This window comes from Podarcis cretensis, assembly GCF_951804945.1.
Source record: "Podarcis cretensis genome assembly, chromosome: 7".
NCBI lineage: Eukaryota > Metazoa > Chordata > Lepidosauria > Squamata > Lacertidae > Podarcis > Podarcis cretensis.
This window is the reverse complement of record NC_137176.1, coordinates 93,904,975-93,932,145: the sequence shown is the minus strand read 5'-3', so window position 1 is coordinate 93,932,145 and position 27,171 is coordinate 93,904,975. Positions and strand designations below refer to the sequence as shown.

The window sequence follows — 27,171 nt, the reverse complement described above, 5'->3', positions numbered from 1 at the left end:
CAAATTCCTATGCCCTGCAAATAACCCAGAGAAGCATTTTAAATGAAAGCACACATTCTACTCATGTAAAAACACCAGGCAGCCCCCACAAATAACCCAGAGATGCAGTTTAAATAAAAGGACACATGCTACTCATGTAAAAACACGTTGTGATTCCCGGACCACCCGTGGGCCAGATGGAGAAGGCGATTGGGCCGCATCCGGCCCCCGGGCCTCAGTTTGCCTACCCCTGGCATAAGCCATCATAGCTAGTGAACTGGAGAAGAGAAGCCTCAAAGACAGCATCCAGTTTATTGGTCCAGCTTCCCTGCCGTGGGCCCTAGTCCTCTTGAATCCGTTCTTCTCATTGTGCAGATGAGGGCCTGAGGCTGAGAGCCACAGCTACACGCTCTGTGTCTGAAAAGGGCTGGGCTTGAACTTGAGTCTCTCCAGTCCAATTCCTCCCCACCTTCTTCCAGAGGCTCCTGGAGGTACTGGCCACAGAACTGCTGGGATTTTCCTGGGGTTTGGGGGAGGTTTGCCAAGGCTGTGACTCATTCCCCTCAACACCTTGACATTAACAGCCTCTTTGAAGCCAATGCTCCTTCTTCCTTTCCCCCTCCAGGCCCAGAGCAGGGGTGGGGAACATTTTTGGCTCCGTGGACCAGATCCTTATCAGGATCCAGCACATGTTTCCTAGGCTTGGGGCATGTGGCCCCCTCCTCGCCACCCGCTCCCTTCCCCTTCACTGGAGTGCACCATCATTTGCCTCTTTCTCCTGGGCCCGATGGCAAGGGTGGCTTGAATGGGGAGGATTTTTATACTTGCTTTGTGGGGGTTGGACTAGATGACCCCTAGGAGCCCTTCCAACTCTACAGTTCTATGAGGGCCATTGAGCAGAGTGCAGTTCAGGTGAAGGACTGCATTCAGAGCCATACAGGCTTTGGGGCCCTTCGCTGCTGCTGCTGCTGCTGCTGCTGCTGCTGCTGCTGCTGCTGCTGCTTCAGAGTCATAGCAGAACTGGAAACCCCTTCACTGCTACACATACACTCTCAGCCCCCACATGGCCTCTGCATTCTCCATGGTCCACCCCCCTCCTTGCCCCCACCATAACTTGCCGTGACAAACAGAGGGGCAGAAGCCACCAATTCATGCACACCTGTTTGGTAGAGAGCACCCTTGGATTAGCAGGGCTTCCTTTAAACATGCACAGGATCAAGTGATCAATGTCCAGGCAGAGATCTTGTCCCCTTTCCATTCTGAGACCACAAACAGATCTTGCCCGGAGGGGAAGGGAGAAGAAGTAGGAGGAGCTGGGGAAGATGCCACTATCCAGCCCCCAGTGGTGTCTCCCTCCCACAGCTGCCACCAAAAGGGCTTCTTGTCCTGAGGGGAGAAGGGGCAGATGAACCCGCCCCCCCCCCCCGCAAGTGTCCTTCTCATTGTGCATTCATTGTGGTTTATGCTCACAGTACAATTGTACCATACCATACGCACCAAAAACAGTTTGGGGGCAGTTGTACTACTTCAGCTGCAAGCTGTGCATCTCCCATAGTTGCTGGCTAAACCCTCTAACTTTTTGTACTGCAAATGTTCTGGTTCTGGGTTTACTTCTGAGTATGCACAGGATTGTACTGTCTACACTCTGCTAACCTCTTGGTTAGATTACTGCAATGCATTATACATGGTGCTGCCTCTGAAGACGGTTCAGAAATTCAGTGGCCAAGTTGCTCACTGGGGCAAGACAGTCTGAGCATGTTACACCGATCCCAGCCTGGCTGCACTGGCTGCCATTTAGTTTCCACGCCCAATTCAACATGCTGGTTTTGACCTATAAAGCCTTAAGTGGCTCAAGGACTTCCTCTCCCCATCTGAACCAACCCGGACCCTGCAATTATCCTCTGAGGCCCTTCATGTGCCCCGTCCACAAAATATTTATCCAGAGGGTGACAACATGAGAAAAGGCCTCTTCTGCCGTGGCTCCCCATTTGTGAAATGTTCTCCACATCTCCACAGGGGGGCTCAACTGGCAGCCTCACTAGGTTTAGACACCAAGCAAAACACACACACATTGCCTGTGATCCTCAGATAAAGGTATAGAAATGCAGTAGCAACAATAACAACGAAACAAAGCCCTCAAAACAACTAATAGGGTTGCACCAAGTAGTTTTTGAAATCCTCAAAGAATCTTCAAGCTCTTCTTCAGGTATGGACATTCAAAGCAACCCTTCAAAAGGAAACTCAATAATATGATGCCACGTTGGCACTTTGAACATTGATACCTGAGGGAGCGCCCAGGAAAGCTTATGCCATAAAAGTTTCTTCCCGTTGTCAAAGTGCTACAAGGCTATTTGTTGCTTTTGATGCAGCGGACTAACACGGCTGCCCTTCCTCCAGAAGTTGTTCAAGTTACTGTCTCAATTCCCTGCTATGCCTTCCTGTTAGACTTAAACCCGTTTCTGGGGGTGTTGCCTCAGTCCACCACACAAATCTAATGCAAAGGCTGTGCTTGCTTCAAAAGCCCCTAATACATCTTAATCTAGTTCAAAATCTGCAAGTAATCATAGAATCATAGAGTTAGAAGAGACCACAAGGGCCATCGAGTCCAACCCCCTGCCAAGCAGGAAACGCCATCAGAGCACTCCTGACATATGGTTGTCAAGCCTCTGCTTAAAGACCTCCAAAGAAGGAGACTCCACCACACTCCTTGGCAGCAAATTCCACTGTCGAACAGCTCTTACTGTCAGGAAGTTCTTCCTAATGTTTAGATGGAATCTTTCTTGTAGTTTCCGTGTCCGCTTCTCTGGAGCAGCAGAAAACAACCTTTCTCCCTCTATGTGACATCCTTTTATATATTTGAACATGGCTATCATATCACCCCTTAACCTCCTCTTCTCCAGGCTCCTATGCCCAGCTCCCTTAGCCGTTCCTCATAAGGCATCGTTTCCAGGCCTTTGACCATTTTGGTTGCCCTCCTCTGGACACCTTCCAGTTTGTCAGTGTCCTTCTTGAACTGTGGTGCCCAGAACTGGACACAGTACTCCAGGTGAGGTCTGACCAGAGCAGAATACAGTAGCACTATTACTTCCCTTGATCTAGATGCTATACTCCTATTGATGCAGCCCAGAATTGCATTGGCTTTTTGAGCTGCCGCGTCACACTGTTGGCTCATGTCAAGTTTGTGGTCAACCAAGACTCCTAGATCCTTTTCACATGTACTGCTCTCAAGCCAGGTGTCACCCATCTTGTATTTGTGCCTCTCATTTTTTTGCCCAAGTGCAATACTTTACATTTCTCCCTGTTAAAATTCATCTTGTTTGTTTTGGCCCAGTTCTCTAATCTGTCAAGGTCGTTTTGAAGTGAGATCCTGTCCTCTGGGGTGTTAGCCACCCCTCCCAGTTTGGTGTCATCTGCAAATTTGATCAGGATGCTCTTGAGTCCATCATCCAAGTCGTTGATAAAGATGTTGACTAAGACCGGGCCAAAGACAGAACCCTGTGGCACCCCACTAGTCACTCTTCTCCAGGATGAAGAGGAACCATTGATGAGCACCCTTTGGGTTCGGTCAGTCAGCCAGTTACAAATCCACTGAGTGGTAGCATAGTCAAGACCGCATTTTACCAGCTTCTTTACAAGAATATCATGGGGCACCTTGTCAAATGCCTTGCTGAAATCAAGGTAGGCTACATCCACTGCGTTCCCTTCATCTACCAGGCTTGTAATTCTGTCAAAAAACGAGATCAGGTTAGTCTGACATGACTTATTTTTCAGAAATCCATGCTGACTATTGGTGATCACAGTATTCCTTTCTAGGTGCTCACAGACTGTTTGCTTAATGATCTGCTCCAGAATCTTCCCTGGTATTGATGTCAGACTGACTGGGTGGTAATTATTTGGGTCCTCTCTTTTCCCCTTTTTGAAAATAGGGACAACATTTGCCCTCCTCCAGCCTGCCGGGACTTCGCCTGTTCTTCAGGAATTCTCAAAGATGACTGCCAGTGGTTCTGAGATCACATTTGCCAGTTCTTTTAATACTCTTGGATGCAGTTCATCTGGCCCTGGAGACTTGAATACATCTAAACTAGCCAAGTATTCTTATACTATCTCCTTAGTTATTCTGGGCTGTGCTTCCTCTGCTGAATCATTTGCTCCAAATTCTTCAGGTCGGGCATTGTTTTCTTTATTGGAGAAGACTGAGGCAAAGAAGGCACTGAGGAGTTCAGCCCTTTCTGTGTCCCCTGTTTGCATTTCACCATCTTCTCCTCTGAGTGACCCCACTGTTTCTTTGTTCTTCCTTTTGCTACGAACATACCCATAAAAGCCTTTTTTGTTGCTTTTAACCTCTCTAGCAAGCCTGAGTTCATTCTGTGCTTTAGCTTTTCTGACTTTGTGTCTACACGTGCTGGCTATTTGTTTGAATTCCTCTTTGGTGGTTTCCCCCCTTTTCCATTTTTTGTACACATCCTTTTTAAATCTTAACTCAGTTAAAAGTTCTTTAGATAGCCACCCTGGCTTCTTTAGGCACCTTCCATGTTTCCGTCTCATTGGTATTGCCTGAAGTTGTGCTTTTACTATCTCCCTCTTAACAAACTCCCAGCCATCATGAACTCCCTTTCCTTTTAGTATTACTGTCCATGGGATCTCACCCAGCACTTCCCTAAGTTTTATGAAGTCGGCTTTCTTAAAGTCAAGAAATTGAGTCCTAGTATGCTTGGCTGCTCCTTTCCGCTGTATAGTAAACTTCAGAAGAGCATGATCACTCGCGCCTAATGATCCTTCCACTTCTACCCCACTAACCAGGTCATCAACATTGGTTAGGACCAGATCTAAAATGGCTGTTCCTCTTGTTGCTTCTCCTACTTTCTGGACAATGAAGTTGTCTGCAAGGCCAGTGAAGAATCCGTGTGACCTTATAGCCAGCGTGGTGTAGTGGTTAAGAGCAGTGGACTCGTAATCTGGTGAACCGGGTTCGATTCCCTGCTCCTCCACATGCAGCTGCTGGGTGACCTTGGGCTAGTCACACTTCTCTGAAGTCTCTCAGCCCCACTCACCTCACAGAGTGTTTGTTGTGGGGGAGGAAGGGAAAGGAGAATGTTAGCCGCTTTGAGACTCCTTAGGGTAGTGATAAAGCGGGATATCAAATCCAAACTCTTATGCTCTTGGCTGAGTTTGACATCCAGCAAATATCTGGGTAATTGAAGTCCCCCATGACTACTATCTCCCTTCCTTTTGCATGCTTGGCCATCTGTTCCAGGAAGGCATCATCTATGTGCTCCGTTTGGCTTGGGGATCTATAGTAAACTCCCACAATGAGGTCCCTGTTATTCTTCTCTCCCTTAATTTTGACCCAAATGCTCTCACTTTGGCTTTGAGGTTCTAAATCTTGGATCTCTTCACAGGTATACACATCCCTGACATATAACGCCACTCCTCCTCCTTTCTTGTCTGGTCTGTTTCTCTGAAATAGATTGTATCCCTCCATTATTGTACCCCTGTGAGGGTCATCTGTCCAGCCCCCTGCAACGCAGGAATCTTTTCCCCAACGTGGGTCTTGAGACAGGACTTGCCCTCACAGAAGCCATTCTGGTTCCACTTTAGCAAGGCATGTTCTTCTCCACGTTTGGTAATTCTGTTGATAATAAGTTTATTATCATTTTCCTGGAACAGATGTTAATAGCCTGTAATTTTCTGGATATCCTCTGGATCCAATTTTAAAACCTGGCATTCCATTGGTGAGTACAATTTTTAAGTACAGAGTCTGATCTAGAGACAAGGTACATGTTATCTTTAGAAGATTATTTTCAGCTTGCGCAGCGGAATGTCCCACTGGACTGGCCCTCTGTATTTTCATTCCTTATACAAGAAGGATCTTCCTGAGACCTTTGGAGTCAGTGTTTCAAACCAACAGGAGCCCTGAGTTAAAATCCAACAGAGGTGACTGGTCTTCTTGCGCAGGAGGTCACTGTTTTTTGGCTGCAAATGACTTTTTGTGGGGTGCAGATTTCTTAGGAATTTGCAGAGGTGGCCTGGTTGTTGGCACACCTTCCCTTCTACTTTTTTTCTTTTTAAAAGCCCAGTCATGTTCACTCCCCAAGGCTTTCCACATGGTCCAGAGAATGGCTGGAAACATGCTGCCGAGTGAGAGCGGTGTGTGTGCCCTGCACCCCCTTAAGCCAGCCCTCAGGCGCAGTGCAGGATGCTGCCCCACCGATGAGGATGAAAAAGTCAAGATTCCATTTGCCAGCCCAGCCATCTAGTCATAGGGCGCACGCCCCTCTTGCCCTCCTCCCCAGGGTCGGCCTTGCCAACAGGGCTCTTAATGAATTAGTCGGTGGGTACGGAAGCTGATCCAAGGCAACTGGTGGTCAGAGGAAGGTGCTGAGTGGCCAGAAGGCACACCAGGATTCTGGCATCCAGAACCTGACCCTAAAGCATGTTGACCAAGCAAGGTGGATGCCGTACATTCAACATGGAGAGAACTGTGTCACCTTTGTCACAGTAATTGAGAAAGATGTTAAATAATTACCATTCATTAGTAGAGTCAGTCATGAAGGGAAAGAGATTCCAATGCGGGTAACCAAGAGTGCATGTCAGGTGATATTTAGCCTTTTAAAAATGAACCTGGACTTGATAGAAATTGCTTCTGAGATCCTCCTAGCCCTCCGTAGAGCTGTGCCTGGGGGGGGGGGGGTCAGCAACCCACCCAGTGCCCACATTGGCAAAGAAGACTGGATTCCCAGAACCACGTCCAAGCAGACCCCGCTGGCTCAGCAGAAAAGGGCCTTGGGCAAATCCTGTTTCATAACTCCCCCTTAAATACCAGGTGTGAGATAAACGTGACAAGAACAGGCAGAGTGCCTGAAAATAACCTCAGCTCATATCTCATCAATCTTTTTTGACAGCAAGTAACTTGGGAGATGAATTCCTCATCCACAGATCAATAAAACCACCTACACTCTCTTCTGGAAAGGGAGGTTACCTGGCAGAGAAAGGGGCTGGAAGTCTTGCCAGAAAAGGGTGAGGGTGAGACTAGGTGCTGGGCATGAGCCACTGTGCAAGTGACACCAAAAAGAATGGGAGTTCTGCAAAAGCATGGAAGGTGGATGCAGAAGCCCAGACCCAGAGTTCATGGGACACCTGAAGCCCACCTGGAGCTCCTGGGGAAGCAGGGGCTTCTTTGCTCTGCGCGCCCACTCTGTCCTGATGCCATTCTCCTCTGAGCTGGAGTGAGGCTCAAGCATGACAGCACCTATGTGCACACTAGGGATGGGACTGTCTGCTTTGAGGGAGGGCTGCCTCTGAGCAGCCTGCATGGCCCCTCAGCTGTTGAACCCCACGGCCTATCAGTGATGCACAAAAATATCTCAGAAACACGGGGAGATAAGATCTCCTGAAAGCGTTTGCAGCAAGAGGCGCTTGCGCAACATCTGGGCAGATGCAATAAACACCTGTATTTATATCGCCACATGTGGGAAAACATGCTGCTCCTGGAACCACCCCAACTCTCAGGTGAGCAGGTGAGGGCCTGCCTCTCCTCCTCAGCCTTGGGGGCAGCATGGCAGACAGCCAAGTCTTGGTTCTGTGTGTGCGACTGTGACTGTGATGCAGCTTGTACTTGCAAGGGCCTATGGAAGGCTGGGGGGATATTTGCAGGCCTTTCTGCTTATGCCTTCATAACACCAATAATAATAATAATAACAACAATAACAATAATAATAATTTTTTATTTGTACCCTAACCATCTGGCTGGGTTTCCCCAGCCAATCTGGGCAGCTTCCACAAAGACCAAAAATACACTAAGGTGTCACACATTAAAAACTTCCCTGAACAGGGCTGCCTTAAGATGTCTTCTGAATGTCAGATAGTTTATCTCATTTTACCAGAAGGCCCTCGGTGCTGGACCTCAGCGTCCGGGCAGAACGATGGGGGTGGAGACGCTCCTTCAGGTCTACTGGGCCTTTGAGGCCGTTTAGGGCTTAAAAGGTCAACACCAACACTTTGAATTGTGCTCGGAAACGCACTGGGAGCCAATGTAGGTCTTTCAAGAGCAGATGCATCCTCCCAGTCAACTCAGAATTCACCAGGAATGGGGGAAAGGTGGTGGTAGCTCTAGGTTGAATAAGTCACACGACTGCTGGTTTTCTAACAAAAATATGTAACTTATAACCTTCTATACCCAAGGACTGGAAAGTAGCCAATTTTTAAAAGGGGGTGCAGGGTGGATTATGGAAATTACAGGCCAGTTAGCTTAATGTCTGTCCCTGGAAAACTAGTGGAAAGCATGGTTAAAGATAAGATAATCAAACATATAGAAGAACCATTAGCTGGCTGCAGCCACACACAGAACGTGCAACATCTGGAAAGTGTCACCTCATCATGGGAGTAACCCTGAGCAGCCTGTTTCTCCTTCCACCTTCAGCTCCTAATTAATATGAAGCTTCACAAATTTGAAGCACCTTTTTGGCAAACTCTAAAATGCCTACCCCAGAGGCAGAGACTCACTGGCAACATTTCAGCTCCAGTTTGTGTGCTTTGAATTCAGTCTAGAAAATGCTGAAAGGTCCCAAAGACAGTAAGCAAAACATGGCATGTAAGAAATACCATATTTTTCGCTCTATAAGACGCACCAGACCACAAGACGCACCTGGTTTTTGGAGGAGGAAAACAAGAAAAAAAAATATTCTGAATCTCAGAAGCCAGAACAGCAAGAGGGATCGCTGTGCAGTGAAAGCAGCAATCCCTCTTGCTGTTCTGGCTTCTGAGATAGCTGCGCAGCCTGCATTTGCTCCTTAAGACGCACACACATTTCCCCTTACTTTTTAGGAGGGAAAAGTGAGTCTTATAGAGAAAAAAATACAGTACTTTCCGGGCCTGAATGCTGCATGACCCGGCCGGTGGAGGTGTGTGTCAGCTATTCTGCCAGCTACAAACACCAAGCATGGCATCAGAAGTGGAGTGTGGTGGCAAGGAGTTCTGCTAACATACGTTTGATGCTGATGACTTTCTCAGTGCCATGCCAGGAAAGAGGAAGAGGGAAATCTGCTTCCAGGCAAATGTGTTTATGACTGGGATGTGCTCCCTCCTAAATAATCTGCATCTCATTATCTGAAGCTTGGCAGAACACTGTTTGCCTGGAGAGAATGCCCTATTTCCCTGGAGTGTAAAACCCTCCCCTGCACTCGCCTGCCACTGCACTCCGGCTGCAGCACATGAACTGCCTTATCACCACTGCCATCATCACCTCCTCACGTGAGACCATAATTAGACCTTTTACCTCTGGGCAGGCTCCTGCGAATTTGTAGCTCTGCAGCATTTAATCTGCAATCAAACCAGGAAGCTGAAGGAAGTCCGGGTGCAAGAGCTGTTAGTCAGCCGCTGGGTCTGAGCTGGATTGCCCAAAGCGCCTGCCCTTCAGGAGCTCTCTGGCGAAGCAGCTGGATCACAATGAGGCATGACTGAGTGCCCGGCTATTTAGAACACATGACAGGACACCTAGAGTGGCTGCCTAGATCCCAGCTGTGCCTCACTTCCCCACCAGGCCTTCTTCTCTCAGGTGCTCTTGGGGAGGATCTCAGCTGGACACAACCAGCAGCCAGCCAGTTACCCCTGGACCGCTTTGGACAAGCACCCAGAGAGGTGAGTGCTTTGGGTTGGGGCTGTTCCCTTTGCCCTCGCACTGTAGTCGGGCAGAGGAGGTCTGTCCATGCCCAGGAGGGCACGGGGGAAAAGGCTCGTTCCTCCAGCCTCATCTGAACCTCCTTCTGGCTTCAGATCCCTAAGGAACTTGCTCTCATAGAATTGTGGAGTTGGAAGGGGCTGCCAAGGGTCATCTAGTCCACAGCTGGAGAGTTCCTGGCAAATGGCCACCCAACCTCTGTTTAAAATCCTCCAATGAAGAAGAGTCCACTGCTTCTCAAACATGGCTCAAAAGCAGAGGGGTTTGGTCATAGCTTGCAGGTGGAGGTGTTGTGTAATGTGACTCCCCCTCCGTTCAGCCCTTGGCCCTTGCTGGTGCTAGTTTACTCCTAAGCAGCCCCTGCAGCAGGAGGGGTCCAAAAGGCTCTCCCTGCACTGGTTCTCTGTGAAGGCCAGGGATGGGGGAGGCTGGCCGCTGGGGCTGCTGGGAGTTGGAGTCCCATGGTCGCATAGTCACTTTGGTGGGACACCTGTCAATGGCCTTGAGCAGTGCTTTTTTCTGGGGGGACGCATGGGTACATTTTGTGAATCTAAGTTTGGCCTCATTGAGGGGCAGTATTTCAATATGAGTAGGAAATTGAGAGTACCCCTAAACGTTTTTTAAAGAAAAAAAGCACTGGCCTTGAGACATATGTAAAAAGCAGTTTGCAAATAATTATAAACACGCAGGCAAGTCTGGCCCACCTCGTGACCTGTGGTAATTCTGTTAATCCTCTAGCACCCACATCCTGTTCCTTGAATACAAAAACGGTTCGGTGTACTCTGTGTATCTTTATATCTCGTCTTCTCTGCTGATAAACAGACCTAATTATTATTCTCTTCCTCCTCCTTTTGACACACTAGGAAAGCATTAATCTTATCTTGTTTGCTGCTTTACCCCAATGGTGCCTTTGCATTTTTACTTCCATGAGCAACATTTTCTTTGGAGCCCTTAGCTGTGACCCCTGCATTGCAGGGGGTGGGACTAGATGGCCTGTTGGGGCCCTTCCAATTATACCATTCTATGGACGCAGGTGGCGCTGTGGGTTAAAGCCTCAGCGCCTAGGACTTGCCGATCGAAAGGTCGGCGGTTCGAATCCCTGCGGCGGGGTGCGCTCCCGCTGCTCGGTCCCAGCGCCTGCCAACCTAGCAGTTCGAAAGCACCTCCGGGTGCAAGTAGATAAATAAGGACCGCTTACCAGCGGGAAGGTAAACGGCGTTTCCGTGTGCGGCTCTGGCTCGCCAGAGCAGCGATGTCACGCTGGCCACGTGACCCGGAAGTGTCTCCGGACAGCGCTGGCCCCTGGCCTCTTAAGTGAGATGGGCGCACAACCCCAGAGTCTGTCAAGACTGGCCCGTACGGGCAGGGGTACCTTTACCTTTACCTTATGGTCTTCATGTGCTTCTCTTTCACAGAACTGTAGCATTGGAAGGGATCCTGGGGGTCAGCTATTCAAACTCCTGCAATGGTGGCTTCCCTCAATGGGGAGTCTGGTTGGCCACTGTGGAAAACAGGATGTGCTGAACTAGGTGGCTCACCCCCCCCCCCCTTGGACTGATCCAGCTGTAACCAGGCTCTTATGAGGAGGCTCTTGGCATGGGAAAAGGATGGCCTGCGCTGCTCACCTGACCTCTCTCCAGCTGAGCCACTGCTGCATCTTGGGATGGAGGGACGAGGATGGCGCAGTGCAAATGCTTCAGCAAGATTGGATCTGCTGGCACATTTGCACCTCTCCCCTCCCCCTCTCCATTCCAGAATCCAACAGCCACTCAGCTGGCAGCCCCACCAATGTGGTATGTCAATGAAAAAGTGCTGCCATTACACCAGCTCATGAATGTGAAAAAAGAGCGGATGTTCTGGCCTCCGCCCACCAGCACAGGCTCAGGTGTGCCTGCTCTCGAAGGCACTCAGCAGGCCTGCCTGTGCCTTGGAATTGTGGTAATTAGGATGATTAGGAGAATTCTAATGACAAGGATGTTGACGTTGTTGTGCTCGTGGCGTCCAAATTGCTTTGCTCACTCAAACCCACAACCTGGTCAAACGGGTCCCTGTTGTTTCTGCGGCACAGCACAGAAGGGATCTGAACCCAGGTCCACCAGCATTGCCCACTCTTAGGGGTGCCCCACGGGAGGCTTATATGGGGGGAGGGGGAAAGAGACACCTAGAGGGAGGTAGCGTTTCACCCTACATCAACGCCCCTTAACTCGCCCTCAAAAACTCCAGGCAGCTGGTGCGTCTGTGGCAGAGGTTGTGAGGGCTCCTGAGGAACAGGGTGATCCCAGGGCAGGTTTGCTGCGCAGCCTCCAAGTAGCGGCCAGCCTTAGATCCAGGCTCTTGGTCCCTCTAGCTCAGCGCTGTCCACTTTTCTCTTTTCATTTACTGCATTTCAGGGCCACCTCTTTCTCTCCCCCCCCCCCCGTTAATCCCCCACAACAACCCTGTCAGGTAGGTTAGGCTGGGGGCAGCGTTGGACTTTGGGCTCTCAAATTTCAGCAGCGTCATTCGTGATGCCATCACCTGATGCCCCTCCACCTCTTGCCTTCCATTCTGCCCCTGAGGCTCTGCGCCCACTGCAGCCGAAGCGGCACGCACTCCCCTGAATCTGCCTCTGCTGAGAGGTGGTGACTGGCCCACGCTCACCCTGGGAGCCTCCTGGCCGAGTGGGGACTAGAACTCCAGTAAGGTCAAGGTTAATAATAGTAATAATCCTCTTCAACCAGGCCTTGGAACTATTCCCCTTCAGTTTAAGGACTTTTAACTGTTATATTGTTAATATAATAAATAGAATATAATTAATACAATGAAACAATAGGAGGGGCGGTGGGTGCAAAGGGGTGTCCAGTAGAACTGGGGTAGATGGGGGGACGTGGCAGTGGTCCCTGGAGAGGGGAAACGCCCTCTCCTGAAAAAGACATTTAGGCTGCCTTGTTGGAAGAGCAGAGGGGGTTATAGGAACTGCCCCGATGTGGGGCAAGTGGGGCCGGGGAAGGGGCCTTGGGGGCCGGGGCCCCTCCCTTCCCTGCCGCGCTCCTCCGTTCTCTCTCCCGCCCGCGGCAAGGGGGAGGCGGCGGGCGGGCGGGCGGGCGCCTCTGCCCGGGGTGGCGCCCGCAGAGCCCAGGCGCCCGAGGCGGTAAGCTCCGTGGGGATTTCCCTGGGGGCTCCTCTTCCCCGCCTGGATCCAGGGGGCTGTCGGGGCGGCCATGAGAATGATCCCGGGCGGCGGGCACAGGATCCCCCTTCCTCTCCTCTCCTCGCGCCCTGCGGGTGCCAACTGCTGGGCTCGCCCTCAACCGCCACGAACTGCCCGGGGTGCTTGCGCTGCGCGCCCTGCATCGTGCAAGGTGGGACGGGACGGGCCGGAGCGTCTCTTCCAAGCAGCCTCGCAGGGAGAAGCGAGCTGCCCGAGGGAGGCTGGCTAACCATTAACTCGCCCGCCAGGTGCGAGGCGGGTCCGGGAGGGGGCGGGCGGCTGGCCGGCGGCCCTGGCTGGGAGTCCTCACCTGCTGCCGGGGCGAGAGGCGAGGCGCGCCCAGAGGGAGGCGGCCGGGCGCGCTGACTACTCCGCTTCTAGACGCGCGAGGTGGCTGGGTGGAGAGGCGGGTGAGGCACCTGCGGGAAGGAGCAGGGGGCAGTGGCAGCGTGGGGGGTGCAGGGGGGGCCGGGCGCAACATCTGGGGGTTAGGGGGCGCAAATTACTTGCCTTGCCCCGGGTGCTGACAACCCACGCTACGCCACTGGCAGGGGGACCCGCTTTCCGGGGAGGGGGCAGCTATCCCGTCTGCCCGAGGTGGGGGTGAGTGTGGAGGCTGTACAGCAGCAGCACCTTCAGCCCAGCCTCCCCCCCCCCACGTGGGCACCTTTTCCCCCCGGGGAAGCCCCCTCTTTGCATCTGCTTCAAAGAGCATTTATTTAGCCCCAGAGACTGGAGAGCCTTCTCTGCAAAGCGACGCTCGGAACGAGATCAGGCCCTTGGGGCTTGACGTGCTCTTCGCCCTTCCGGTATTTTATCTATTCTGATATTTCCCCCTCAATGTTCGTTGTGTTCCAACTGCCAAGAAAGAGATGATGTTGAGAAGGCGTTTTTCAAATGTAGGGTTGAAAAAACGGTGGCTGAGCACGAACAGGAGGGCCAGTTTGGTTTCCTCACTCCAGCACCTCCTCCAATTCTGCCCTGCTCAAAGTCCTGGTTGGCCCCTCTCCCCTCAAAAAACTACTCCATCCTCACTCTGCTCCCTTTAGAGTTCAGGAAGGAGGCAGGCTCTAACTGCCAGACCACATCGCTGAGCCCAAGACACCCCCCCCTCCTTTAACTAGAGTAGCCTCTCACTTTTACCACTTCTCTTCCACAGGATCCGGCCCCCCAGAGCCAAGAGGCCTGGTGACCCAGAGGCCAGCCACCCAGGAGCCTGGAGCAGCCCCCCTCAGAAGGCCCTGTTGCTGCTGCTGCTGCTGCTGCTGCAGCCCTAGGATGGGTCTGCGAGAGTCGCCCTACTCCAACTGTGTCCTGGCGGCCATGGACTCTGTGCTGCGGCACATCCTCTTCCCCAGCTATTGGCTGGTGAACCAGCTGCTGGCCTTGCAGCAGACCACCCTGGAAAAGCAAGAACACCAGCACGGGCTGCCCTATGCCCTAGAGGCGGCGGGCAAGGGGATCGTCTTGGTGCCCCTGCTGCTCCTCTCTGCCCCTTTCTCTCTGCTGGCCTTCCTGCTGTGGCTGCCCCTGCAGGCCGCCCGCCGCCCCTTTGCCTACCAACACACGCCGAACCAGGCCCCGCCAGACCCGTGGGTGTTCCCCGGCCCGGCAAAGACCTTCAGCGTGGTCAGCGGCAACCTCTGCCTGCTTCCCATTGGCTTGGCCAAGTTCAGCAACCTGTCACAGACGCAGTGGCGTGCCAAGCACATTGGCCATGCGCTGGCGCGGGCGGCCTCCGGCTCCCCACCATCTCACGAGCCAGGCCCCCGGGGGGACTTCCAGATTGGCTTCAGCCCCTCGGGCGTGAGGAAGTATGGGTCCATGGAGGCCAGCCCCCCACGGTCCGGCCAGGGCTCCCCTCAGCTCAGCGGGGATGTGATACTTGAGGTGCCCCTCGAAGAGGAAGGAGCGGCTGCCGGGTCGCCTGGGGAGATCACGACCCACTTCCCCCCCTACGCGGACGTTGTGTGCCTGCAGGAGGTCTTTGACCGGCAGGCCTCGGGGCAGGTGCGCCATTTCCTCGCCCCCTGCTATGAGCACATCATCTACGACGTGGGCACCCTCGGGGTGGTGGGCTGCTCGGCCTTGAAGCTCCTGAACAGCGGGCTCTTCCTGGCCAGCCGCTACCCAGTCCTGGCCGTGCAGTACCACTGCTACCCCAACGGCACTGGCGAGGACGCCTTCAGCGCCAAAGGGCTGCTCTGTGTGCAGGTGAGAGGCGGGGGGGAGGCTCCTTGGCTTGCTTGCTTGTTTATTTACAACAATATTTCCATACCGCTATGTCATAGAAATATATCATAAACATAAAAACAAGTTGAAAGCAAAAGAATTAAAAACAAACATCAGCAGACCATTGTGGGGGATGTTCTCTCTACTGCCTACATAGGCCTGGCGGAATAGAAAATTTTTCGGCAGGTATTTAAAAGTTGAAACAGAAGGTGCCTGCTGAATCTCTAGTGGCAGGGAGTTCCACAGGACTGGGCCCATGACACTAAAGGCTCAGTATCTTCTTGTCAAACAACAACTCCCCCAGTCCTGTGGAAAATCAATTTACAAATCCCTGAACAACTAGGGTCCTGTCTGAACCCTCATATCCCAGCTTGGTTACTGAGATGTCATGGCAGGGAGTTCCACCAAGCTGGGATATGAGGGTTCAGACAGGACCCTAGTTGTTCAGGGATTTGTAAATTAATACAATAAGCTTGATTTCTGGGGTTGGACTAGATGACCCTTGGGGGTTCCTTCCCACTCTACGCTAGACAGACCTACATTTGGCTTCTGAAAAGGCAGCCCCCCATGTTGCTCTCTTGTGGGGTGTTTGTGTGACCGAAGCAGGGAAGCCCTCCGCCTTCCTGCCTGCCTCTTCTCCCCTCTCTCCTAAAAGCAGGACTCCTGCTTCTCGTTTATGGGACCCACAACTAATGCTGAACCCTAGCAATGCCCCCCTCAAAGTCGCTGGCACGGAGGGAAATGACATGGGAGGGGCCATTTCACTTCCGGAGGGCTGAACTGGGTGCTGAAGGGCTGCTGCTGCTGTGCCTGCTGCCCCCAGGCAGTCGTGGGAGGACTAGGCAGCATTGAGGGTGCTGTTGCGTTGGCAGGAGTCTTTGCTAGGGAAGGTTGGCAGTGCTGTGCCCTTGCTGCTGCTCCTGCACTTCCCGTGCCAGCAGGGACGTGGCTGGATTAGGTGCAGCCACCTCCAAAGAGAGCTTGTCACTTTGCTGCCATTTTCTGATCAGCATGGGAACCCAAAACCGGGAGGGGGGCGAGGGAGCAAAGAGATTGCCTGGGGAGCAGCCCTCCCTCCCACGCTCCCTTGGATCCGCTGCCGGGCTTCTCTCTGTGCATTTAAAGCACATGGCTTCCCGCAGAGAATTCCGGGAACTGGTTTACCCCCTCAGAGTGCTACAGTTCTCAGCACCCTTAACAGATTACGGCTGTGAAGCCATACGCTTCAAACATAGGTTGTGCGTGCAGCTGAAGATTAGAGAGTCCTTGAGCGTGGGTAGGGGTGCTTTCTCTTGCAGCTGGGCAACCACAATGAGGTCTCCTGATTTCATGGCAACCCTCCTCCCTGCCTGGAAATGGAGGCGCACTGCTGGGGCCCAGCAGCAGATTGGGTCTCCTAGCTGAGCACCAAGAACTGGTCTCATCCCACACCCCGCCTCACACCCTAAAGACCCATTCCAGAAAAAAAATTCTCCACTGGTCCGAGGATTTCCTAGCCCTGCCTGAAATCAAAATCACTCTTGTTTGTCCAAGATTTGCACTTTCTCCAGCCCTTGGCAAACATTAACTGGAAGACCAAGCTGAACCTGATCAGAAAGTTGCTCCAGTGTGCGAGTGCGAGTGTGCAGGTGCATGCTTGCAGGTGTGGAAGTTGCAAAAGTGGTTCTGTTTCCTGCCTTTGGGGTGTGTTTGGGGTTCCCTTACAGCAGCCCCAGAGTTAGCAAAAGGCGCATTTGAGTGAGGGTCCTCAGAAGCATGGCAGGGGGCGGGGGACGATGACGACAACTGCCTGTGCCTTCTGCAGATTCTGCCCTCATTTAGAGGCGGGAGTTGTTTTCCAGGAGGTCTGTAAGGGGGTCTCCTGGGGGCTGGAGAATGGACCAAGATGGTCTCGGGGCTGCTTGCTGGAATCTGTTTTCTCCCTGGAGTGCCTCCCCTTAGAAGGTTTCCCTTGGTGATGCTTGACCTGCCATGTTTCCTGTGTGTCTCAGGTGCAACTGGGAGATTCCCAAGGGCAAAGGATTGTGGGGTACCTGAACTGCACCCACATGCACGCTCCAGAAGGTAAGTGAAGGAGGGGGAGAGGGTGTCTTCTTCTCCCTCTCTCACATGACACTATATATAACATACCTTGTGGACATCCAACGAAGCTGCATGTCGGAAGACAATTTGAGCATCTCACACTGATCCTGCTCCGACTGCAATGGCTACCAATGAGTTTCTGGGCCCAATTCAAAGTGCTGGTTTTGACCTATAAAGCCTTAAACAGCTTAGGACCGCAATAACTCAAGGACCGCCTCTTTCCATATGAACCTACCCAGACCTTGAGATCATCTTCTGAGGCCCTCCTTTGTGTGCCCCCTCCTCGAGAGGTTCGGAGGGTGGCAACACAAAAACAGGGCCTTCTCTGCAGTGGCTCCCCGTCTGTGAGGTGCTCTCCCCAGGGACGTTTTCCTAGCACCTTCATTATATATCTTTAGGCGCCTGGCAAAAACGTTCCTCTTTAACCAGGCTTTTGGTTGATTTGATTGACATCCTATGCCCTTTTAAAATGTGTTGGGGGTTATTGGGTGGTTGTTGTTTTTATTTTGATTATGTACTTTTTGAATTTTATATTCTGGTTTTATCCTGTGAACTGCCCTGAGACCTGCGGGTGTAGGGCGGTATATAAATTAAATTTATAATTTTAATTATAATAATTCAGGATGGATAAAAGAAAGTCCTCCTTCATGCAGAGCAGAGTTCAGCTATGGCACTCGCTTCCCCGGGAAGCAGCAAGAGCCACCAACTTGGACCATAGGCCTGACCCAGCAGGCTCTCAGGGTCTTGTGTGCTGGCCCCACCCTGGCCGCTGCCTCCTCCTCCTGCCCTCTTGCTCTGCTCTCCCCACATCCCGGCAGGAGAGGGAGGGTCCCTCAGGCCTCTCTCCCCCCCCACCCCCCCCCCCGCTTGCTGTGCCCTCTTGGGCTGACGCCTCCTCCCACTTTCTCCCAGCTGACAGCCAGGTCCGGTTCGACCAGCTGACTCTGGGTCTGCTTTGGGCCCAGCAATTCCAGGATGCAAATGCTCAGCCTGGGGACATTGTGGCCTTCGACATCTACTGTGGGGACCTCAACTTTGACAACTGCTCAACAGGTACGCAGGTGGGGTTCCTGGAGGGGGCTGGCAAGGGGTGTGTGTCTGAGGATTCCCCCTCACCTGCTGTCCTCCGCCCTCCCTGCTTCTTTCTCCACAGGGGATACGTTGGAGCAAGTGCATGAGATCTTCAACGTCTACACAGATCCGTGCCGCATCGGACCCCGGAAGGACAAGCCTTGGGTTATCGGTGGGTCCTGCCCCCCCCCCACAGCATGCCTGCCCCACCCTGGCCTTGCCTCTGCTTCTAGACCTTCCTGCACTCTGCCCTGTGGCGCAAGGATGGGGTTTTCTGTCTGGGCTCTACCGTTGGGCAGAGGCCAGGTGCTTCTGTGGGGGGGGAGGGCAGGTAGAGGGGCATCATGGCAAGTCAGATGGGGGTGGGCTGTGCTGCTGGCCTGACTGCAGAAAGACCACCTCTTCTCTTCCCAACTCTCCAGCTAGCCTTGGAGGGCAGCCCCCCCAAACATGAACAGGTGGGGGAAGAGTGCAAAAGTGCCACACCTTGAACTGACAACTGTCCCTCCCCCCCCCACAGGTACCCTGATGAATTACCTGAAGATCTATAGCAAGGCTGTGTCGACCCCAAAGCGCATGCAGAGGTGAGGGGCTGAATTGGGGTGGGGGGTTCCTTCCATGGGCAGTGGCAAAATTGACAGGATAAAATTTGGGTTTTGCGGGGGGCGGGACTTTGCACATGGTCTTTTCCATGTTGAGCTGGGAGCAGTGGGGGGGGGGCGGGGAAAGCCCTCCTCTGAAGAAGAGCAAGGTGCTGGGTGGGATTTTCTGGGGCCGTTTGCAGTGGACCATCAGCATGAGGTGTCCCAATGCGGGACCCCACAGGAGGGGCTGCCCTGAGACCCACAGCCCCTTCCTGCTGGACACGTCTTTCCGTTGTCTCTCAGAACCCTCACAGAGCCCAAGGGGCGGCGGAAGTACCTGGCCGGCCCCATCACGGAGGACGGGACCCCTGACCCCTCGGTGACCTCAAGCGAGGGGCGGCGCATTGACTACATCCTTTACCGGGAACACCTCAACCCCCTGGAGCTGAAAACGGTGAGTTGGGGGGGTGCCAGGCAGAGGCTGCAAGTGTGCAGTGCCCTGGGGGGGCCCTTAAATGCTCTCTTGCTCATGAACTGAGGAGGTGGGTGTTGCAGGGGTGCCCAAGGGGCTCCCGCCTCTGCTCACTCTCCTCCCTGCCTTCATGGTCCCTCTCCGCCCCCCCCCCCCCCCCCCCGCTTCCAGGCTGTGGAGAAGTTCTTCTTCATCACTCGCCTGGCCACCTTCTCAGACCACCTGCCGGTGGGCCTGCAGCTTCGCCTGACAACACAGCCGGAAGTGTGAACTCTTCCCATGCCAAGCCAGGGAGGCGTCTGTGAGCCAGAAGACACACACCCTCCTCACAGCTCAGCAGTAGCAGCAGGATCAGGCCCTGGGCCCAGCTTGAGTGGCGAGGAGGAGCTGTGCTTCTGTACGGGGCAGGGTTTCCTGGGGCAGAGGAGGCCTCGGGCCAAGCTGGAGGTGTGGGAAGGGGCTGCACTGGCAGGCCGCTTTGTGGGCGAGGCACCCCCTCCACCTGCCAATCTGAGAACCTTCAGGAACCCCAGTTGCTGCCCCAGGGCCAAAGGGCAGGCCTGCAACGGCCATCACCCACACACCCCCAGCACTTGCAAGCTATCGAGGGTTTTACCAAACTGAGGCTTAAAAACAAATGTCCTGCGTGGCGTGATTGTGACTCTTCCCTCTAAGGCCCTGTGGGGCGTGGAATTGGAAGGGTGACCCTCATTTGTCAACTCAAGGTTCCCCCCCCCCAAGCACTTAGCTTGGCGGAAATAGGGGAGCACGGCTGGCATGGCTACCCTCTGGGACTGCCATGATGGCCATCGCCTGCTTCAGGGCTGAAGTTTCCCCACCCCAAATGCTTGTGTTTTCACCCAACAGTTTGTGAAATGCAGAAGGACTTCTTAGCCCCTCTGTGCCGAAGGTGAGTGCCTACCTGCTCACCTTCATACCTTTCAATAAACTTCTGCTCGTTTTTGTGCAAGATCCGTGGCTTTGGAGTGGCACCTGGCCAGAGTCCCAGCAGCTCGCGTTCTTGAGATCCGTGGAGCCCTGAGGCTGGGCTGCACTCACTGCCATCCCAAATAAGAGCAGTTCCCTTTGACGTCCGCTCTGAGCACTGCAGGTTTAACTGTTTGTAAAAAAGCAGGTTAAGACGGATTCTGCTAAGATTGTTCTGACTGCTGCCAAGATGGCCGGCCTGCCCTGCTGCCCCGGAGGCTGCACATGGTCATGTGGAAGGAGACTTGTGCGTCTCATGGCGCAAGCAGGGCAGGAGACCCTTGGCTGGAGGCTCCTCTGCCTTCTCTGCCATGGATTCCTGCGTTGCAGGGGGCTAGACAGAGGACCCTGCAGTATCCTTCCGCTCTACACTGCTATCATTCTTAGGAGGAAGCGGTCTGTCTACCTCCTGACAAGTCTGGCCCTTTGGTCTTGCTGAGGGAGGGGAGCCAGCTTCAAGTTTCTGGGAGGTCCATTTTGGGCACAGGGTACCATTGAGCCCCTCGTCCCATCTCCTCCCACTTTCTTCCTCAAAACCACCCTCTTCCTCCTCCACGCTGGGCCCTGTCCCTTCCCCTCTGCTTCTTTACTTTCTCAAATATTTCTATCCTTTCTCCCCCCACCCCTTTTTCACTCGCTGTCTGGCCTTGCCTTCCTGCCTCCGCCATGTCTGCCTGGCATCACCTTCTCTGCCACTTTGATACTCCTCTCTGTGCCTCTTGCCCCACTCCTGATGCCAACTTGCCCCAAATCAAAATGAACCAGGATTTCTGGAGAAGGTCCATCACCTGCAGCAGAGGCCTCCCTAGGAGTTGGGTATGGTGTCCCCCGCCAGGAGTGCAGGTGGGGGGAGGAAGGGATGCAGAAACCCCACTGCTGCTTGGCACCTCTGGGCTGCCAGCTCCTGGAAGGTGGACTGGGGAGGGAGAGTTGGGGGAGGGTGCAGCATTTTGCCCTCTCACAAGCATCTCTCAGGAGATGTGTATGCATCGTGGGACTGAGCACACAACATTTGGGGATCTCCTCCTCAGACCTGTCAGGTTTCCCCCATGGAATCATTGCAGTGAGAAAAACCTGCCTGGGTAGGTTTTCCTTCGGCTCAAACTTCTGGTGTGAAACTGTCTTGGTTGGTGGTCTGCTTCCTTTCATATAAGAGCTCCGATAACATCCTGAGGAATCTTCTGCAAAAAGGATGGCTGGAGGGCTTTGTTCTGAGCAGACAGGTGCGGGATTGCAGCGTGAGCTACCTGCCAAACAGGTAGTTGCTGAATCCCAGGAGCAGGGCATCACCAACAGACTAGAGTAGGTACAAAAGAGAGAAAAGTTGCACGAAGCACTTGTAAGCAAAAGGGAAAGGGGATAAAAAGGATGAACAAATAGCAGCCATGACAGTGCTGATATCAACCGTTTTCAGGACCCCCAGGTACATTTGCAAACCAGAGCAAAATGTGGGCACCCCCTGCCAGGTGGGCACTGATCTCAGGCTGGGCAGAATTCTGAGTGGCTTCAGCAAGAAACCTTCTGAGCCTGAGCCTTGTGTGGCAGAGGCAGCTGCTGCATCCTAACTAACTCCCAGCCCAGGCTGTCAGGGGCTGCTATGAGAAGCAGTTCCCCACAGCGACAGAACAGCAGAGCCCCAGGTCTCTGCTCTGGAATTCCCCAGGGAAGACAGCGCAGTCACAGCTGAAAAACGTCATGCACCCTTTGAAGTGCCAGGAGGACGGAAATCCTGTTTGCCATCAATCGGCGTTTGCAGAAGGAGACCAATCTCCTGTGACAACAGAGGAAACCTGGGGATTTTTAACTTTCTCTGGGTTGACTCTTCTTATTCACTTAGAACTGAGAAGCCCCTGCCCAGGGTCTTGTACTGTTGTTTCTGGTTATCTTATGAATACTGCAGGATTAATTATATTCCAATTATTTCATCACTAAATAATTAAATAACAGTTTAGTCACTGAATAATTAAGACAACGAACCTAATATTATATACAGGGTGGGCCCTTCCATTGGGCAATGTTTGAATAAACTCAGATGCTCCCACACTGAAGAAACATATTTCCCTAATGAAAAGGGTTTTTTAGTTTTCAAAGTCTTGCCATTTTACAATTTAATTTTTAAAGGCCACTGAGCCATTTTCATTCCTTATCAGTGCTGTGCTTACACTCCTATGCACCCAGTCAAATAGATTGGCCTTACTTCTGAGTAGGCTTGCAAAGGATTTGCTTATTAAATTGAGTTGCGGTTTAATTAATTTTAATTTGATTGAGGTGTCCCAAAGGGTCTTGCCTGGTCCTGCAGGGGAGCCTGGCCAGGGGATCCGCAGGCATCTTGCCATGTCTGGGCTGTTGGCTGGGACCAGCTAGGAGCCCCCTAGGGCCAAACTGGCCACCCAGTCTCTGGCTGAGCCACCATTTCCAAGGCAAAGAGAACAGGGCCGCCCACTGCACTTGGCAAGATGAGGACTGTGCTGTTATGGAAAATTCCGGGTGCAGAGTTGCCCTGCCACCCGGCTCGTCGGACGGAGTCCGCGGGTCCTAGCGGAAGAAATGAGTTCAGCCGGAGACGGAGCAAGATGCGGAGATCCAAGTTTATTGCGCAATAGGTTCAAGATGGAGTTGAACCCCGAGAGTGGGGCGACATAAACTTTTAAAAGTTCCCTCCAGGTCCCAGAATACAGTGCAGAAAATGTCACACTGTCAGGGACTCAGCGGGAGCGCAGGGAGGAGAGGAGATGGAAAGCGAGGGGGAGCAATCCGAGGGCAGCGTAGGAGAATATGACAGCAGCCCAATAGATTCCATGAGCCTCTCCAGCGAATCGGAAGATTCACAGAAGGGGGTGCCGATGGGCAGGGCAAGGGGCGACCCAAGGGGGACACCCCAGAAGCAAGGGGCCAGCGGGGACTCCCAGAGCAGCAGTTGGAAATCAGGACCAGCTTCCCCACCAGAGCGTAGTGGGGGGGGAGAGTCCCAGGTGTCAGAGCCCACATATGCACCACCAGCGAGAGAAGATGAGTCAGGGTTGACCACGCCTCCATCGGAGAGCGAGTTAACGGTTAAGAGGAAAGTTGCAGGCTGGGCGCGCGCGCCAAGTTCAAAGGTACAGGCGAGCGGCACAGAAGGTAGCCCGGATAGGGAACCAGGTCCTAAAGCCCGCCGGAAGGAGGGGCAAGAATCGTCAGGGTCAGGGTCAGAGGAGTCCAGGAAGGATGAAACCCTAGCGGGCAGGAGGGCCCAGAGGAGAAAGGAACTTAGGAAGAGGTGGAGCAAAGCGAGAGTCTTAAACTGGTGTGGAGGGGGAGGAGACTCAGACGGGACTTCGCCGGTCTAAGGTCGGGACGTAGAGCTGCACGCTGCGGCTTTAAAATGGAGACTGAATCTCAATAAAGACTTTTGTACATAACTACAGCCTAGCGTTGGTCCTCTGTGAGCTGGGACCTGGAGGCAGCTCTGACACACACATACATCACAAAAGGTGGGGTTACATGGATCAGCACTACAGGAAAGTGGGTGGTGGGTTTACACAAATCATCACTTCAGTAAGGTGGGGACTACATAGATCAGCACTTCAGTAAGGTAGGCAGGGTAGAGATTGCATAGATCATCACTTCAGTAAGGTAGGCAGGGTAGAGATTGCATAGATCAGCACTTCAGTAAGGTAGGCAGGGTAGAGATTGCATAGATCGGCACTTCAGTAAGGTAGGCAGGGTAGAGATTGCCTGGAGTAATAGAGATATGCATAAACGTTTCCTGAGTACAGGTGATGGCAAGACAATGGCACAGCCATGCATCGCCCATTACCCAGCATTGCCTGGAGGAAGGGCTCAACTGGACCATTTGACAGGATTAAGGTTTTCCTGGGTACGTGACCTGTCGGTTTGAGGATTATGGCGCTGGAGTAGCATCATGGAGTCCGGAGGGAATCGAGTAGAATAACATTAAAATGGAAGAGATCGAAGCTTTGGCCGATTTTATATTATTTTCTGAAGTTTTCGGCTTCTTGCCGGTCAAGTGTGTATTGTATATTGGAAGCGGAAACAAATGGATACAATGTAACAGGACTTTGACAGTTTTACGAGGTCACTAGTTTCGGTTCCATTGTTGTAGCAGCGGGGAGCCGTCAACAACTTGTCAGGAGGTTAAATGAGGCGTGCAAGAACTCCCTGAGCTAGCTCCTGCAGGGGAATGCACGTTCTTGATTGGCTAGGGCGCAGCCATTGTGGTCAATGGGGAAACAGTATGATACGGTCTACTCGTTAGAAATAGGGCCAACAAGACTTAAGAGGGGAACCCGTATATAAAGGAAAAGATATATATATATAAGGGGAAGATATTATTTATAAAGTCAAGGGTATAGTGTGGTGCTTGTGCAACAGTGTGGGGGTTCAGGAGTCACGGCAGAGCTGGGTGCCGTCGAGGTCATCGCCTCGGGCCCCCTTACTCACGAGGAAGAGGGGTGAGGAAAAGGTACCCCCCCTCCTTCTGTATCAGTCCCCCATTCGGAGATAGATTTGCATTGAAGTTCTGTAAGAACTTGCAAATCCTTTCTCCGCACCCTATACCCCTGTGATTTCGTACTCTCCTTCCCCCAGGTGTCTCATTTGTACATATTCAGGGAAGACAGAGGTACTGTGGGAGCGGGAATAGGCTCGGATAGGAAGAGGGGTGGATTGAGCAGGACAGCGGAGGAGAGAGCAACAAGGAGAGACACAGTGTATAGTACAGCAGAGCACTGAGATGCAAAGGATAATAATAAGGGCAGTAAGCAATATCACCTTAAGTAACTGTCGGAGCCATCCGAGCTTGGGCAACCATCCCCACAAGTCTATGTCGGATAGACCTTCATGTCGTATCTCATCCAGCTTCCCTGCCAGCTCGTGGATATTGTTCAGATGTCCAGTAATATTCAAAGTTTGATCAGTCACGTATGTGCAACACTCAGTGCCTATTAGGGCACAGGTCCCTCCTTGACTGGACAGGAGAAAGTCCGTTGCAATCCTGGTCTGTAAACTAAGTTGTCTCACCTCTGACAGCTCCGACATCAGAGAGTCCGTGATTTGGGTTGCCTCTTGCATGAATTTCAGAAGGATGTCGGTAAGTCGGAGGATGTCCACATGATTAGAGCCGGCCCCATAGGCAGGGAAGAGTGCCCGACCGACAGTCTCTCCGTTGGCAGCGACATCCGATAGGTCCGACAGTCCCTTCTGTTCTCTTTTATTCCTCTGCCTCCCAGGGGGTAGGTGTGGGACTACTCTAATGCCGGGGACAATGTACCCTACGAAGCAAGATCCTGACATATGAGGGCTCACCCAAGTATATGCGCGGTGACCACATACCCAAAACAAGCCACTGAGGTAGGACTCCATTCTTCCGGAGGCAAAAGCTTGCATCAACATGGAGTCAGCGGGTTGAGGTTGCCAGGCAGGAGGGTGTCCGACGACGGTGGCCCAAGCAAGGGTGAGATTTTGGAAGGTTCGGGATGTGGCCACATCTGTAACAGTGACGTGACCGGTGGGTAAAAGTTCTAAGTTGGAGGTGCAGGTACTGGACCCAATGAAAGTTCCCTCTCCAGTGAAGATGCGGCAGAGGGGTCCCTTTGTAGGGCCAGTAAGGTAGAGGTATTGGTGGGTCAAGTTCAAGGCCGTTAAATTCCAAGAAGCGACATCTCCCGATCGGAACTGTTCAATGGTCACGGGTACAGGAACAAGGGGAAGACTTTGTTGGAGGTGGCTGGGCGCATGTGCGCATATCCAGCATTCAGGATAGGGTGCCTCTTTAGCCACCCGGCCCAAGAGTTTGATGTAAGAGTTCTGTTCCCAAGAGGAGAGGAGATCCTCCCCTGGGAGGGAGGGATCAGTGCCGAGCTGGCGAGGTGCCGTGCCGAGTGGATGGAGTGGGTCGGTGGTATTAAGGAGTCGCCTGTCCTGGGCTATGCCTCCGCATCTCAAAGGTCCTACGTGATCCCAGGTGGGGGAGCGTGAAGGATGTGCCGGATGATACCACCCTTCTAAGTATTGTGCCCCTTTCCAGTCGTGGGCGACTCCAAGATTCCAGAGACAACAGAACCCTCTCAGGCAAAGTCCTTGCAGCTGGGGTTTTTGGGGTTCTGGGGCCATGAAGAGACATTGGAATCCGAAAATCAAGTTGTCGGAGGGGTTAGTGGTGTCGGTGTAGGCCGATGTGGCCCCCCCTTTTTCGACTTCAGTCCAATTTGGGTTCCTCAAGATTTCTCCGTTGCTGTAAAGGAAATGGGTCCCGTTCTTACAACTAAGGTGGTAGTAAGAACAGTCAAGGGTGACTGCTGCTGACCCAATCCGGTGGAGGTGTCCATCTCGGATGAAAAGTTCCCAATATTCGCTGGCAGTTAGTCGGGGCACGAGGGAATGGCGTAACAATGTTCGAGACTCAGGGAGGCAGAAGTCAAAGTCCCCCATTCGATCCGGATTCGACTTCCCGCCGGTTTCGACTCGATGGTAGTCCAAAAAATGGTAATCCGTAGTTAATCCGGTGCAATGATCGGTTGGTGTGGCTGAGGATTGGGTCGAAGCCGTTAAGGCGAGGAAGATGAAGGAGAGATACATGATCAGAGTCTGGGGACAGCAAGGCATTATCAGAGGGAAGGAGTTATCAATGTACTGTCAGAGGAGCTGTCAAAGGCGCTGTCAAAGGCGCGCTGTCAGAAGAGCTGTCAAAAGCTGTCAAAGGCGCGCTGTCAGAGGAGCTGTCAAAGGCGCACTGTCAGAGGAGCTGTCAAAAGGCGCGCTGTCAGAGGAGCTGTCAAAGGCGCACTGTCAGAGGAGCTGTCAAAAGCTGTCAAAGGCGCGCTGTCAGAGGAGCTGTCAAAGGCGCGCTGTCAGAGGAGCTGTCAAAGGCGCGCTGTCAGAGGAGCTGTCAAAGGCG

General features: G+C 52.8%; 1 protein-coding gene across 3 annotated transcripts; it reads left to right on the top strand.

Moving 5' to 3' along the window:
* Positions 1 to 9,159: 9,159 nt before the first annotated feature.
* LOC307220415 (sphingomyelin phosphodiesterase 5-like) lies at positions 9,160 to 20,256 on the top strand. Of its 3 annotated transcripts, XM_079984380.1 has the most exons (9): positions 9,160 to 9,615; positions 12,214 to 12,338; positions 14,005 to 15,059; positions 17,069 to 17,141; positions 18,072 to 18,212; positions 18,313 to 18,402; positions 18,751 to 18,814; positions 19,118 to 19,268; positions 19,458 to 20,256. In XM_079984380.1, the coding sequence occupies exons 3-9, from the start codon at positions 14,124 to 14,126 to the stop codon at positions 19,554 to 19,556; spliced, it is 1,554 nt and encodes a 517-aa protein (XP_079840506.1). In that variant the 5' UTR covers positions 9,160 to 9,615; positions 12,214 to 12,338; positions 14,005 to 14,123; the 3' UTR covers positions 19,557 to 20,256. The 3 variants fall into 3 exon arrangements, with proteins under 3 accessions (XP_079840506.1, XP_079840505.1, XP_079840507.1); XM_079984379.1 differs by lacking the exon at positions 12,214 to 12,338; XM_079984381.1 differs by lacking the exons at positions 9,160 to 9,615; positions 12,214 to 12,338 and adding an exon at positions 12,711 to 12,785.
* Positions 20,257 to 27,171: the final 6,915 nt, after the last annotated feature.